Below are 14,637 nucleotides of genomic sequence, written 5' to 3'. Positions count from 1 at the left end.
GGATAATGAAGGTGGCACGTTTGGTCCAGATTTATCAGGCCATGGAGGAGCCTTTGTGGTACAAACCAACATAAATACATACAGACTTTTGACTTTTATAGATGTTTAAAATAATACTTTTTTTGCATGAAACAAAGTTTGTCTACATTGAACCATCAGACAGCAAAAAGTGCCACTATCACAACCAGCCATGTGGACAATTTTGCATTTCAGACTATTTAATAATTCTGGATAAAGGATGCTCAATCTTTATGCTTAGGTGCCTTAATGCTTAGCCCATATTCATGTCTGATGTACTTCCCTCTCTTTTTTCTCTGTAATTGTACTTTTAAATATCCAATTTTAAAAGAAATCAGACTTGAGCAAAGAGTAATGGAAGGATATTCAATGAGGATAATCAATGGTAAAAGAACCATGTACTTGCAAGAACTAAGAAGCACATAGCGATATCTGATTGAGATTAAGTGTGAGCTGTTCTGAGGCATTGTGACCTTTCATTGATGATTCATGGATTATATATAACCAAAATGGCCAATTTAATAAAGCTTTAGGGTCATCAGATTTAAGAAAAACAGTCATAGGAGAAACAGAATTATTTAAATAGGACAATAACATTTAAATTTCGTCATAAAGAGCAATTATTCCATGCAGAAGAACAAAAATACCAGTATTTATTGTCCCGAACAAAAGCTTTTTTATTATACATTATAATTTTATTATTATTAATGCAGTTTCTTCCTGCAGGAAAGGAACAAACATGTTTACTATTCTTATCCTGGACAAAACAGTGTATTATTATTATATTTTATAATTACACTTTTATAATATATTTTATATTTTTGTTATTATTATCATTACTACTATTATTATTAATGCAGTTGTTTCCTGCAGGAAAAAACCAAAATGTTGTAATTATAATTTATTATTATACAATTTTAATTTATTTTATTATATTTTAAATTTTGTTGTTATAATTTATTATATTTAATTTATTTTTATTGTCATTAATGCAGTTCCTTCCTGCAAGGAAAAGAACAGATATGTTTACTATTCTTAATGCTGGACAAACTAATACTATAATAATAAAAATAATAATAAGATTATAATTTACTATTATTATATTTTATAATTTATTATTATATTCAATATTTTTTATTGTATTTTATAATTTATATTTTACAATTTATTATTATCATTAATACAGTTCCTTTCAGCAGGCAGAAGAAACAAAACAATGTGTTTCTTCTCTTATGCTGGACAAAATATTATTATTTACATTCTACGTTTATATTATTTATTAAGATACAAGCCTTATTCAGAAAGGCCTTGGCTCAGACCTGGGCCAACTTGGGCCCTCCAGATGTTTTGGACTTTAACTCCCAGAGTTCCTGACAGCCTCAGGCCCCTTTCATTTTCCCCCTCAGCCTCATCTGGAGGGCCCAAGTTGGCCGAGGCCTGCCTTGGCTTCTACCTGGGCCTGGAAACAATCTCCCTTCTCAAGGCCTTCGTCGTTTCAGACGAACATCCAACATGGCCGCCTTTCTCCCTCCGGTTAAGATAGTTCCGAACTCCAACTCCCAGAATCCCACTGCCTTAGTTGTGATGGCAAGGCCTTATGGGAGACGAAGTCCGAAACCCTCAGCGGGATGTGACGTCACGGCGTTGTGGCGAGGGAAGGCGACGCAGAGAGGGGCTTTGTTGAGAGAGGCGAGAAAGCGCGCTGCTTCCGGTTCCGCGCGTTTCCGGTTTGGGCCTACGTGTTTCGTCCCCTCCCTCGGGCAGCCATGAGTTTCCTGAGGCGCCTCCCGGAGCCGAGCGAAGGGGTCCGGCTGCGGCAGGCCGAGACCGAGGCCGTGCTAGGAGGGCGCCGCCTGGGCAGCGGGACTCTCTTCGTGGCCGAGAGGTGAGGCGGGCGCGGGGTTGGAGCCAGGCACTTTGGTTAGGCCTCACTTGGAACAACATCCCTATCTCCTGTGTTGAGCACCACCATTCAAGCAATTCTCAAGAACAAGCCCTGCCAGGCTCATCTTATCTGTTTTTTCGATGGAATTACAAACTTGGTGGGGGTAGTCGATGCTGTGGATTTTATTTTTTTACTAGCCTGTTTATTAGAAGAAGGCATTGTTTGTTTTGGGGTATTAAGTACTATCACAGAAGTTTGGTCCAGATCTGTCGTTGGCTGGGTTCAGTGCTGTCTGGATAAGGGTGAACCTTTTTTCCCCCGTGTCAGGAGCAACTTGAGTCGCTTCTGGAGTGAGAGAATTGGCCGTCTGCAAGCACGTTGCCCAGGGGACGCCCGGATGTTTTGATGTTTTTACCATCCTTATGGGAGGCTTCTCTCATGTCATGGAGCTGGAGCTGATAGAGGGAGCTCATCCGCACTCTCCCCGGGTGGGATTCGAACCTGGCAGCTTTCAGGTCAGCAACCCAACCTTCAAGTCACTTAGTCCACTACGCCATCTGGGGCTCTAGATATGGTGAACTATAATTCCCAGATTCCCAGGGCAATCACCTCCAAGCCCTGCCAGTATTCGCAGTTGGCCATGTTGGGTCTGTGTGCCAAGTTTGGTCCAGATCTGTCGTCGGCTGGGTTCAGGGCTCTCTGTATAAGGGTGAACTACAAATCCCAGATACGAGGTCATTCATTTCCAAACCAGGGCTGTATGCACAGTTGGTCATGTTGGGTCTGTGTGCCAAGTTTGGTCCAGATCCGTCGTCGACTGGGTCCAGGACTCTCTGGATAAGGGTGAACTACAAATCCCAGATACGAGGTCATTCATTTCCAAACCAGGGCTGTATGCACAGTTGGCCATGTTGGGTCTGTGTGCCAAGTTTGGTCCAGATCCGTCGTCGACTGGGTCCAGGACTCTCTGGATAAGGGTGAACTACAAATCCCAGATACGAGGTCATTCATTTCCAAACCAGGGCTGTATGCACAGTTGGCCATGTTGGGTCTGTGTGCCAAGTTTGGTCCAGATCCGTCGTCGACTGGGTCCAGGACTCTCTGGATAAGGGTGAACTACAAATCCCAGATACGAGATCATTCATTTCCAAACCAGGGCTGTATGCACAGTTGGCCATGTTGGATCTGTGAGCCAAGTTTGATCCAGATCTGACGTCATCTGAGTTCAGTGCTTTCTGGGTGCAAATGAACTATTAGGTTAGCACCTACCCTGGCCACATTCTGCAAAAATTTGAAGACTTGGATGTTCCAACATGCATTCGAACTGTAGGTCTGTTTTCATTACCAGCCAGTTTTAACCATTTAGTGCCCTAATCCTCAGCACTTTACCCTATTCCTGAATTTCATTGCCTTGCGTTTTTGCACATGCCTGCCTTCCCTGTAATTTCTTAATAGCCCCAATATGTTCAGTTGGTCATGGATCTTCTCTGTGCCAAGTTTAGGCCCAGTCCATTGTTGGTGGGAGTCCCAGTATCAGTGAACGTACTGTAAGTCCCATTATCCATGGCAAGTTTGGTCCAGATCCATCGTTGGTTGTGTTAACAGTGCTCTCTGGATGTAGGTCAAGTACAACTCCTGTAAATCATTACGTTATGATTTTACAAATTATGCACCAAAACATCATTTTTTTTACAACAAACCAACAGAAAAGGCAGTTTAATACATGGTAATGTTATGTAGTAATTACTGTATTTAGTAATTTAGCACCAAAATATAGCAATGTATTGAAAACATTGACTAATGAAACATTGACTACAAATAAAGATAGAATTGCTGCCTAGAGAAACAGCTGTGGATCTGGGTGGGAGGCAGACTGTGTTGGATAATACAGAACGTTGGATGAATGAAGGTTGGATAAGCGAGACTTTACTGTATGTCTGTTGCACCAATTTTCCAAAGGCTTGGTCATAAAGCCATGTTTTCAGTCGTTTATGGAAGATCGGGAGGGAAGGGGCTGATCTAATATTCCTGGGGAAGGAATCCCATAGCCGAGAGGCCACCACTCATCAGGCCCTGTCTCTCGTCCCCGCCAATCTCGCCTGTGAGGAAGGCGGGACCGAGAGCAAGGCCTCCCCAGACGATCTCAAACTCTGAGATGGCTTATAGAGGGAGATACATTCGGACAGGTTAGCTGAATGGAGCATATCTTGATTTCAGTCAGGCCTTCCTTTGACAAAATCCCCCATGATCTTCTTGCAAGCAAACTAGTCCAGTGTGGAATAGACAACACTATTGTTAGGTGGATCTATAACTGGCTAAGTGACAATCCAAAAAGTGCTTCTCTCCATCTGCATCCTGGAAAGAAATGCCAATTGGGGTGCCATGAAGAGGGGTCGGTCCCGGGCCCAGTTCTCTTCAACATTTTTATTAATGACTTGGATGAAGGTTTAGAGGACGTCCTTATCAGGTTTGCAGATGAAACCTAATTAGGAGGGAGAGCTAATTCTCCAGAGGACAGGATCAGGATTCATTGCATTTAGTCCCAGAAAAAATCCATCCCTCTATAGCACCAAACTTAAAGTGCAACTGCAGTGCCCTTGAAGATAAAATGACCACTGGGTCGCAGTAGGCTTGTGCAAAGATTATTTTACTCTTTAAAGTATAATTTTAGCACAGAAGAAAATAAAACAGTTGTATCCAGATGTTTATTTCTTTTCTATTCTCCCTGTGACTTAAGATTGATTACCCTACATTACAACATTTTTGTAAAAAAGAAATTGAAATTTACTTTCAAAAATGAGTAAATTCTTTGGTAATATATAAATGCACAAAACATCTTTCACTGGATAATTTGGTTGTCTTGGAGAGAAATGTATTTTTCACAAAGCCCAGACAAATCCACCTTCCAGTTTTAAGTAAAAATTGCTCTTGGCCAGCTTTCTCTAATCTGTTGTCTTCCTAAGGTTTGAACTACAGAATAACTGTGGTAAAATCTGGGAAAAACATACTGTAGAGCAGGCATGAGCAAACTTCAGCCCTGCAGGTGTTTTGGACTTCAAGTTCCTCAATTCCTAACAGTCCACTGGTTGTTAAGAACTGTGGGAGTTGAAATCCAAAACACCTGGAGGGCTGAAGGTTGCCCATGCCTGCTCTGTATACAAGTGTTGATGCTTCTTCACTTCCAACATGACCCTGGACAAGTGGGTAAATAGTTGAGTTTGGTTTCAAGGTGTTTGCATGAACCTGAAGCTTCTGTTGTCACTGAGTTTTGGTCTTTGTCCCTCCAGCCGTCTGTCATGGATAGAGGCATCAGGCCTTGGATTCTCGTTGGACTACCCCACCATAAGTTTACATGCCATCTCCAGGGATCTGGCTGCCTACCCATGGGAGCACTTGTACGTCATGGTAAACGGCAAGTTCGAAGGTATGGAGTCTTATTTGCAGTCTCAAAACGAGGTAAACCTGAGTGAAATTCCTTGATGGCCATGAGGGAGTCTGGAATCGGGAAGACACTAGGCTCCCAGCTTCATCATGTGCTGAAGTGAATGGTTGTCCTAAGATGTCTGTGTTGCCTCACGTGCAAGATTGGTGTGAGGATATAATGAATGTAGCCCTATGTGCCTCGTGCTGAATGAAATCAACTTTATGGGATGGAATGGACAGTTGGAAAAATAACCCATGTCAGTTGTTAGCTATCTTGAGTCCCTATATCTATACATGGCATTGAATGTTTGTCATTTTATTTCTAGAACCTGAGTCCTCTTGGGGAGAGGGGTTTAGAAATAAAGTTTATTTCTAGCACAGCAGAGCTAAAGCAGCTCCTTGGCTCAACGAGGAGCAGGCAGCAATGAAACGAGGGAACTAGAGTGCGTGTGGCATTTAACTCGCAGTCAGATTGAACACGACTAAGTGCCTACTTAAGGCCATATGCTGAGGCAGTAGAGGCTGCAAGGAAATCTCTCATTGTGGCTAACATTGCATCCGTGAGGAACCGTCCAGCAGAGCTGTTTTGAGTGGTCAGAGGACTGTTAAATCCTGTCCCTCAAGTTCGGGTCCTTGACCATTCAGCAGCTCGCTGTGAAACATTTGCTCGGTTCTTTGTGGATAAAGTTGCTCTGTTCCATTCTGACTTGGATACCATGTTAACGGCAGTCTCTGAAGAACACCTGCTTGTCCAGTTTTAATGGATCAATTCAATTGGTGGAGCTCGAGGATGTGGACAAGATCCTTAGAGAAACTAGGGCAACCACATGCTGATAAAGGAAGCCAGAGGGGATTTGGCAGAGTGGGTGAAGATGGTGGTCAGTGCCTCCTTACAAGAAGGCAAGATTCCAGCGGGCCCATCATTGGACCCCACTTAATTGAACAACTTATGTCCAGTTTCCAATCTCCTCTTTTGGGCAGAGTCCTGGAACGTGTGGTGGCCTTGCAGCTCCTTGTGTTCTTGGAAGAAACTGGTTATCTAGATCCGTTGCAGTCTGGCTTTAAGCCCTGTCATTGAACTGAAACAGCCTTGGTCTCCTTGGTGGATTATCTATGCCAGGAAATTGACAGGGGGAGTGTGTCCTTGGTGGTTCTCTTGGACCTCTCAATGGCCTTCGGTACCACAGACCACGCCTTCTGGGACGCCTCGCTGGAATGGGGCTTGGAGGCACTGTTTTGCAGTGGCTCCAGCCCTTCCTGGATGACTGCTCCCAGAAAGTGTTGTTGAGGGACACCTGCTCGGCCCCGCAACCATTGGCCTGTGGGGTCCCGCAGGATTCAGTCTTGTCCCCCATGTTGTTTAACATCTACATTAAGCCACTGTGAGAGATCATCCGGAGTTTTGGAGTTAGATGCCATTTGTATGCAGATGATGTTCAGCTCTATTACTCCTTTCCACCTGCTGCCAAGGAGGCTGTTCAGGTTCTGAACCCATGCTTGGCAGCTGTGATGGTCTAGATGAGGGCAAACAAATTGAAATGGAATCCAAACATGACAGAGGTACTTCCTCATAAGTCGCAAGGCTGAGCAGGGTATAAGGTTACAACCTGTGCTGGACAGGGTTACACTCCCCCTGAAGATGCAGGTGCGCAGCTTGGGAATTCTCCTGGACTCATCACTGAGCCTGGAACCCTAGGTTTCGGCGGTGGCCAGGGGAGCATTCATACAATTAAAATTTGTGTGCCAGCTGCACCTGTATCTTGAGAAACCAGTCTTGGCTACAGTTGTCTATGCTCTCGTCACATCTCGTTTAGACTAATGCAACGTACTCTACATGGGGTTGCTTTTGAAGACTTTTCAGAAACTTTAAGTAGTCCACCGGGTGGCAGCCAGGTTGCTCACCGCAGCAATGTTCAGGGAGCACACAACCCCCTTGTGTCATCTCCACTGGCTGCCAGTCTGCTGCCAAGCACAATTCAAAGTGCTGGTTTCAGCCTTTAAATCCCTAAAGCAGTGGTTCTCAACTTTTGGGTCCCCAGATGTTTTGGCCTTCAACTACCAGAAATCCTAACAGCTGGTAAACTGGCTTGGATTTCTGAGAGTTGTAGGCCTTATTGTTTTGGTATTCCTGGTATCCTGGATGAATTACTCTACCTGTGATGACCCATGGGCCTTGTAGTCCTGCTCAGGACATTGTAATTCCTGATGAAGATGAAAACTTGGGTTTTTTACCTTCCCAGTCTGAACTGGATTCCTCTCAGCCAGATCTTTCCCAGGCAGATCTGGGAACCTTGCACCTGCAAGAAAGTTGTCTCCCAGAAGTATGTCAAACAAGCCCAGAGCCTACTTCTCCCGTATTCTTGCGCCGGGAGTTTTGTAAACAACAGAGAAGTTTGGATTCAGCTTCGCGCAGGAGTGCGAGGATTGCAGCTAAGAATGTGGCCAATTAAGACTGCTTCTCGTGAGAATCTTTGGGGAGTCTCACATCTGGTCTCAGAGTTAGCTTTCGGTTCTGATTCCCAGAGAACTGCTTCGGCGGGAAAGCTAGACTCTATTTAGGTGTTTTACCCGCGTAGTAACTTCGCGGAGTCAATTCGTCAGCCTACGGAGCGAGTTGTGTCTGGACAGCGCGCTCCGGTTCAAGCCTCGCTCCTGCTCAAGCCTTGCCTTGCTATCCAGCCTTCGCCTTGCTTCCCAGCCTTGTTTACCTACGGACTTTGCCTTGTTTCCCAGGATCAATCCTTGCCTTGTTCCACGGATTTATCAAGTTATTCCACGGACCTTGTTCTTGTTCTTAGTTACCTTGTTCCACGTTCAAGCCTTGTTTCAAGTATCAAGTTATTTCCTAGCCTCGCTCAAGTTTCATGGACTAAAGGACCTTGTCATCTCCCCTCACTTTGCCTGGCAAAGTGAGTGTTTCGGTTATTGGATTACAACTTTGGACCTTAATATTTCTTATTGGACATTGCTTTTTTGGACTAATTCTGACCTTTCCTGAAAGGTCTAATTCTGAACTATTTTCTACAATTGTTTTTATTAACTTTATATATTCCTTCAATAAAGATATTAGATAGATTCTGGCCTCTGTGTATGGTTATTGGTGCTCTGCAGCCTGGGTCGTGACACTACCTCATAATATTTCACTGATTAGTTCTGCTGATGGCCAGCAAAATCAGATCGCGTATCCCTCTGGTGTAGTAGGTCTTTCTTTATCTGTGATGTGAGTGACATTTCTCAATTAAAACCTTATGGCTAACAGAGACCTGCATCATTGTGTGAAATGTTTGTGTAGATCAAGGGTAAGTGGGTCCAATTTCTGTTTTCATCTGTAGTTTCTCTCAAAATGGTTGCTAGAAGTGACATCACTCTTCATGGCATTTTGAGAAGGACTGCAACCAAAATGGGGATAAGGGTGTTGTGGAGGGATTGTGTGCATGAAGTGAGGGTGGTTTTTTTGTTTTCATGCTGTGTTTGGAGCTTCCTCCACAATTTCTGGGCCAAAATCCCCTAAAAATTTAATATTTTACTTCTTTAAAGGAATTATGGGGACTTTTGCATTCTGGTGTCAAAGGTGAAGTGCTTGGATTGCATATTCCCTTTTGCTGATGTAAATTATTAGAGAATTTGATGTAACAGTAAACTTTTTGATTCCTTAGCTGACGAATCAAAAGATGGTCCCATGGAAGACAAGGAGGAGGAGGAAGAAGAAGAAGATAGCGACAATGAGTTTGAGCCCATTTCCGAGTTTAGATTTGTACCAAGCGACAAATCGGCCTGTAAGTAGAAAAAGACAGATTGCAAGCTTGACTCTTAAAAATTACATATGTTTAAATTGAAGATTGACCTTGTATGAAATTAGTAGGGATGGAGACAGACCCTGGTGTTTTAGTGAAGCTGGGATCCGCGGGGACAAGGTTCTAGGACTGCTTTCATAGGCAGGAAAAATGAATTCCTCTGTCAACCCTTCTGTCTTCTCTATTCACTCTAAGCTTAGCTGCAGCCTGCAAAGGTGAACTTGTCTCTGGGTGATGCTGTGTTTCTTCTTAGTGGGAGCTTAGCTGAGGGACCATAAATAAAGAGGGATTGTACTATCAGAGTTAAGTCTGAGTCCTGCACTTCATCCACATTTCATAACATCATAGAATTGGAAGAGAGTACAAGGGCTATTCAATCCAATCATGCAGGAATACATAATGAAAGCACTCCTGATTTGTCTCCCTATCATCTTGGTATTATTGGCTTGAGTCTGTTCAAAAGTCTAGTATCTCTGAAGGGAGTCATGTAGAGAACTGCTTCTGGAAATATCAGACTAGACTCTGTAAAAATAATGCAGTTTGATAACACTTTAACTGTCATGGTTCGATGATACAGAATGATGGGAGTTTCCATTTCGTGAAGCACCAGCACTTTTTTTTGGCAAGGAAGGCTAAAGCCCTGGCAAAATTACATCTCCCCTAAGATCAGTGGTCAGACTCTGGTAAATGCCCTTCATCTGGCCATTCTCTTGGTTGTTTTAATTATGAGCCGGTGAACTAACGGTAGGCTTTGTGTTTTTCTCAGTGGAGGCTATGTTCTCTGCCATGTGCGAATGTCAAGCCCTGCACCCCGACCCAGATGATGAGGATTCTGACAACGATTACGAGGGCGAGGAATATGATGTTGAGGCCCATGGTTAGTGGTACTTTTTGTACATTTCCTGAATTGCCAACAATTTATCCTTGGCCCTCAATAGCTAGGGGCTGTGTGTGATGTGTCTGAAGGTGAAGAATTGATATAAACAATTCTTGCTTTTGACTAGTAATTATTTTTCAAATTAGGTTATCCTTGAGTAGCTATAGCTCAGGCATGGACAAACATGGTTCCTCCAGGGATTTTGGATTCCAACTCCCACAATTCCTAGCAGCCGGTAGGTTGTTAGAAATTGTGAGAGTTGAAGTGCAAAACACCCAGAGGGGCGAAGTTTGCCCATGCTTACTATAGCTTATATTGATTTGTTGATTAAAATATTTATATGTCTTTGTATATGACTCAGGTCAATTATACACCTATGGGAGCCCCATGGATTTCATAGGGTTTTCTTAGGCAAAACACATGGGATTCATTGCCATGGTATAGCAGTTTTAGCATTGCACTATTGACTCTTAGAGTCCAGAATCAATATATTGCTGCAGCTAGAGTCCCAGTATCAGGAGAAAAGAAAGGATAAGAATAAATAAAGAAATAATAAAATAGATACTGTGGGCAAATGAATGTGATTATTGCATTCACTTCTGTTCTTGGAAACAGAATGCTAGGCAAAATGGGTCCTTGGCCAGACTTAATAAGCCAACTCTTAAGCTGAGCCTTCACAGCACATATATTCTTTACTGAGTCAGGATCCTTATTTAGAACTAGAGTCTAAAGTTAACTCTTACACCAATGAATTGGCTTGATAAATGATTTTTTTTACACTTCTTGGTTTAATTGAGACTTGCCTTTTGTCTCATTACTACATTTAACACTAAACAAGATTTCTTGTTTTGAGGAAAACACTAGCCGTATAGGTGCATGCTTTCTTTGCCTTTCACCTTCAATAACTTACCCTTTTGACTGATCCAAATTATACCCATGAACTGCACTTTCCATCTTTATGCCTCTTTCTTTTCTCTTGTTGACTCTGCATGCTGGATTTTTTTAGTATCTCAGTCTGCTTGATGTACCTTTTTTCTCCTCTCTCAATTGACTTGGCACCATCTAGTGTTCACTCATGTATTTACAATTTGAAAAACAGTTCTGCTTTTCAATTGTTCCCAGTTTTTGTCAATACCCTGTCCCTTTATGTATTGAATACGTGAGGAAGGCAAGTAGTGCAGTGTAACATTGGTGTGCCTGAATTGTGTTGATCTCCTTTCAGCCTTCACAAATGTAGATATTTGTGTAATATTTGGGAATAACAATATCATATCAAAGCAGCGTTTAGTGTGTGTATTCTGTGTGTAAGTTGTACTTCAAAGGCAACCTTTTCAAGCCCAGACTGAAAGCTTTTTGTGTTTTTTTTTTTTACAGAAATAGGCCAGGGTGACATCCCCTCGTTCTACACGTATGAGGAAGGCTTGTCGCATTTAACCGCTGAGGGCCAGGCCACCTTGGAGAGACTGGAAGGCATGCTGGCACAGTCTATAAGCACTCAGTACCACATGGCTGGGGTTCGGACAGAAGATTCAGCAAGAGACTTCGAAGGTAGACTGTCGTTCAGTCTGAATGTCACACATCCTCTCCCTGAATCTAGCAGAATATCACCATAGAGTCATACTGGATGGTTTAGACATTCCTAGAGAGATGTTCTCTCAAGTTTAAAAAAATTGTAGATTTTGGTTAATTTTTTCCACCTTCACAGGAGTCCTGCACTCTTAACCCCAGTTGTCTTCCCTTGTATTCTGCTGGGAAAATCATTTGACTTTGCCACCAAGATTCATGACTGGAACCAGAAAGAGTAGTCTTTCATTTTCTACAATTTGAGTCTATCTATGACAGAGTGTTGTACATCACCACAAATTGGATAAAGTGGGGTAGATGGCAGCTTCTTTGGGCCTGTCTATAACTTCATTGTATGCACATCAGCAGAGGGCACCATTTGATTTATAAATCATATCATGCCCCCAGATTTCTCCATTAATTGCTGCCGTTTATTTTCAGATGGAATGGAGGTGGACACAGCCCCAGCAGTTGCTGGGCAGTTTGAAGATGCAGATGTTGACCACTGAGGAAGATATGAGCAGCTGTAAGACTCCCACTCTTAATTTTCTCTTCTCTCTCTGTCAGGCAGATTGATTTGCCTCAGTTGTCTAACTTTTTTTAAGAAGGAAAAATTGTGAGTTTAGCTTATTTGCCCACCTCCAAAAATACCCCAAAATTCCAGCTTTGATTTTGCTATTTTTTTAAAAGAAGGGATGCAATTTGACTACATCTTTTTATATAATAGAACTTCCACAGGTTTTGGTATCCACAGTGGAACCAAATCATAGGGTATACTGTACATAGTTTTAATCTGCCTTTTAAACTTTTTAAAACTGTTTTGTATAATTTTAGATTTAAAACAAATATATATTATTGGGTTGTGAGTTTTCCGATCTGTATGGCCATGTTCCAGAAGCATTATCTCCTGACGTTTTGCCCACATCTATGGCAGGCATCCTCAGAGATTGTGAGATCTGTTGGAAACAAGGCAAGTGAGGTTTATATATCTGTGGAAGGTCCATGGTTGGAAGAAAGAACTCTTTGTCTGTTTGAGGCAACTATGAAAGTTGCCATTGGCCACCTTGATTAGCATTGAATGGCCATGCAGTTTCAAAGCCTGACTGATTCCTGCGTGGGGGAATTCTTTGTTGTGAGGTGTTAGCTGGCCCTGATTGTTTCTTATCTGGAATTCCTCTGTTTTCCTAGTGTTGTTCTTTATTTGCTGTCCTGATGTTAGTTTTTTTTAATACTGGTAGCCAGATTTTGTTCATTTTCATGGTTTCCACTTTTCTGTTGAAATTGTCCACCTGCTTGGGGATTTCAATGGCTTCTCTGTGTCGTCTGACATGGTGTTGTTAGAGTGGTCCAGCATTTCTGTGTTCTCAAATAATATGTTGTGTCCAGGTTGGTTCATCAAGTGCTCTGCTGTGCCTTTCATGTTCCTTGATTTGTGTCTGGGCAATGCTGCTGCGTTTGGTGGTCCCTCTGCAGATTTGATGTAATAATAAATAATATTTTTATTATTTATAGTAGATGTATTTGATTGGTTTTACTGCACTGTGCCTTGAGATTTAGATGTGCAGCCAAGAAAATCTGGGGCGGAAATGCCTCACGCTGCAAGTAGTGTGTTATTCATAACAACATGTCTCCCGCTTGATCCCTCACCGTGTTTCTTTCTCTCTTCCATTTCAGCCAATCTACACCTCCTTTACTAATTTCTAACTTCTTGGCTACTCCTTACCAAGCATTACAAAGCTTTGTTAGACCAAACAACATGTGGAGAGAGAAAAACAGATTTGCATAGCTTAGCCTAATTCATAAGCTTTCTGCTCTTGGAATTTGGGTTCTCCAGTGCCCATTAGAAGAAATAGTTATCTCTGCAAAGTGCAAACCATGGCAATGGATCTCCTGGTGTATTGCAGGAGCCTGGCTTTCATTTCTGTAAAATTAGCAGATGTTCCTGTAACTAAAACACAGTGTCTTCTTTCTTTTAGATTCTCCTCTCGACATTTCCAGACTGGGCCAAGCCTTTGGAGCTAGAAGACATTGCAGCAGGAATTATCCTTTCTGTATAAAACACGAGAGATGTAGGTCTGTCAATGCTTTTATAGATACTGCTTGTAAAATGGATTTGATGCTGTGGAGTTGCTTTTTTTTACACAGACATATATATATATATATCATATGTTCAATCTGACTGAGTTAATCATGGCTTATTACTGGAAAGCCATTGCAGGAGTGCTAGCGAGTAAAGAATACACTTGTATTTAGAACAGAGTTCTAATTGTCTAGAATTCCTCCCTATTTTTGTGCCCATTTAATCCACAGCTTACTATCTAGGACAAGAAAGTGATTGTAGGTTTTGCTAAAGGCAGACAGAAGTACTATTTTTGATCCATTGTGTGCTTGTTCTGCCAGAATTCTAGTGGGGTTGGAAGACAGCGCTGCCCCACGGAGAAGAATCTTCTTGTGTTTTTGTTACAAATAAAAACAAAATGGTTCAATAAATATAATTTTTGTATCCAACCGCTTTTCGTTTTGTTGATGGAGTTGGGAACTTTTTTCCCTGTGGCTGTAGGGAACTTTGGTTTTCCTATTCAAGGTCTTGCTTTCAGTGGGTTTGGTTATTTGGGGATTAAGGCAATGAGAGAGAGGCGATTCAAACATTGCTTTGCTTTTTCTGCAACTGATAAGCTAAGAGGTGAACCCTGTGAGGCAAAGAAAGGGAAGTGTTTCCTTTCTCTTTTGTAGTCTGTGTCACAGAAGAGCTGTAATAAAGAAAGAAAATGCAACTTCATGCTTGCAGTATTCTTCCCATGACAGGATATTGCTATGTACTTTGAAGTTGTTTTCCAGTTTATGGCAACACTATCACTGATTTTTCTTGGCAAAATTGGTTTGGATGGGATTTTGCTCTTTGGATAGGTGTAAAAAATATTTTCAGTCCATGGAAGTTGAATCCCTGTATGTCGAATCTGTAGGCACAAGGGGCCAACTGCACCATTTACGTGGCACAAAATCAAATCAGAACTAAAACTACTACACAAAACAAACCTAATGACTGATTCTGGAGTAACAAAGTCTACTTCTGGGTT

At 42.2% G+C, this 14,637-nt stretch overlaps 1 protein-coding gene across 1 annotated transcript; it reads left to right on the top strand.

The window, feature by feature from the left end:
- Window positions 1-1,707: 1,707 nt before the first annotated feature.
- clns1a (chloride nucleotide-sensitive channel 1A) lies at window positions 1,708-14,068 on the top strand. Its single transcript, XM_003225967.4, has 7 exons — window positions 1,708-1,903; window positions 5,191-5,327; window positions 8,983-9,102; window positions 9,887-9,997; window positions 11,372-11,545; window positions 12,002-12,086; window positions 13,537-14,068. Exons 1-6 carry the CDS (start codon window positions 1,785-1,787, stop codon window positions 12,067-12,069), a joined length of 729 nt encoding a protein of 242 aa, XP_003226015.1. The 5' UTR covers window positions 1,708-1,784; the 3' UTR covers window positions 12,070-12,086; window positions 13,537-14,068.
- The last annotated feature ends 569 nt before the right edge of the window (window positions 14,069-14,637 follow it).

Source organism: Anolis carolinensis, chromosome 3 (assembly GCF_035594765.1).
Source record: "Anolis carolinensis isolate JA03-04 chromosome 3, rAnoCar3.1.pri, whole genome shotgun sequence".
NCBI classification, from domain to species: Eukaryota; Metazoa; Chordata; class Lepidosauria; order Squamata; family Dactyloidae; genus Anolis; species Anolis carolinensis.
Note: the sequence above shows the minus strand (reverse complement) of the source record. Positions and strands in the feature narration are given on the sequence as shown.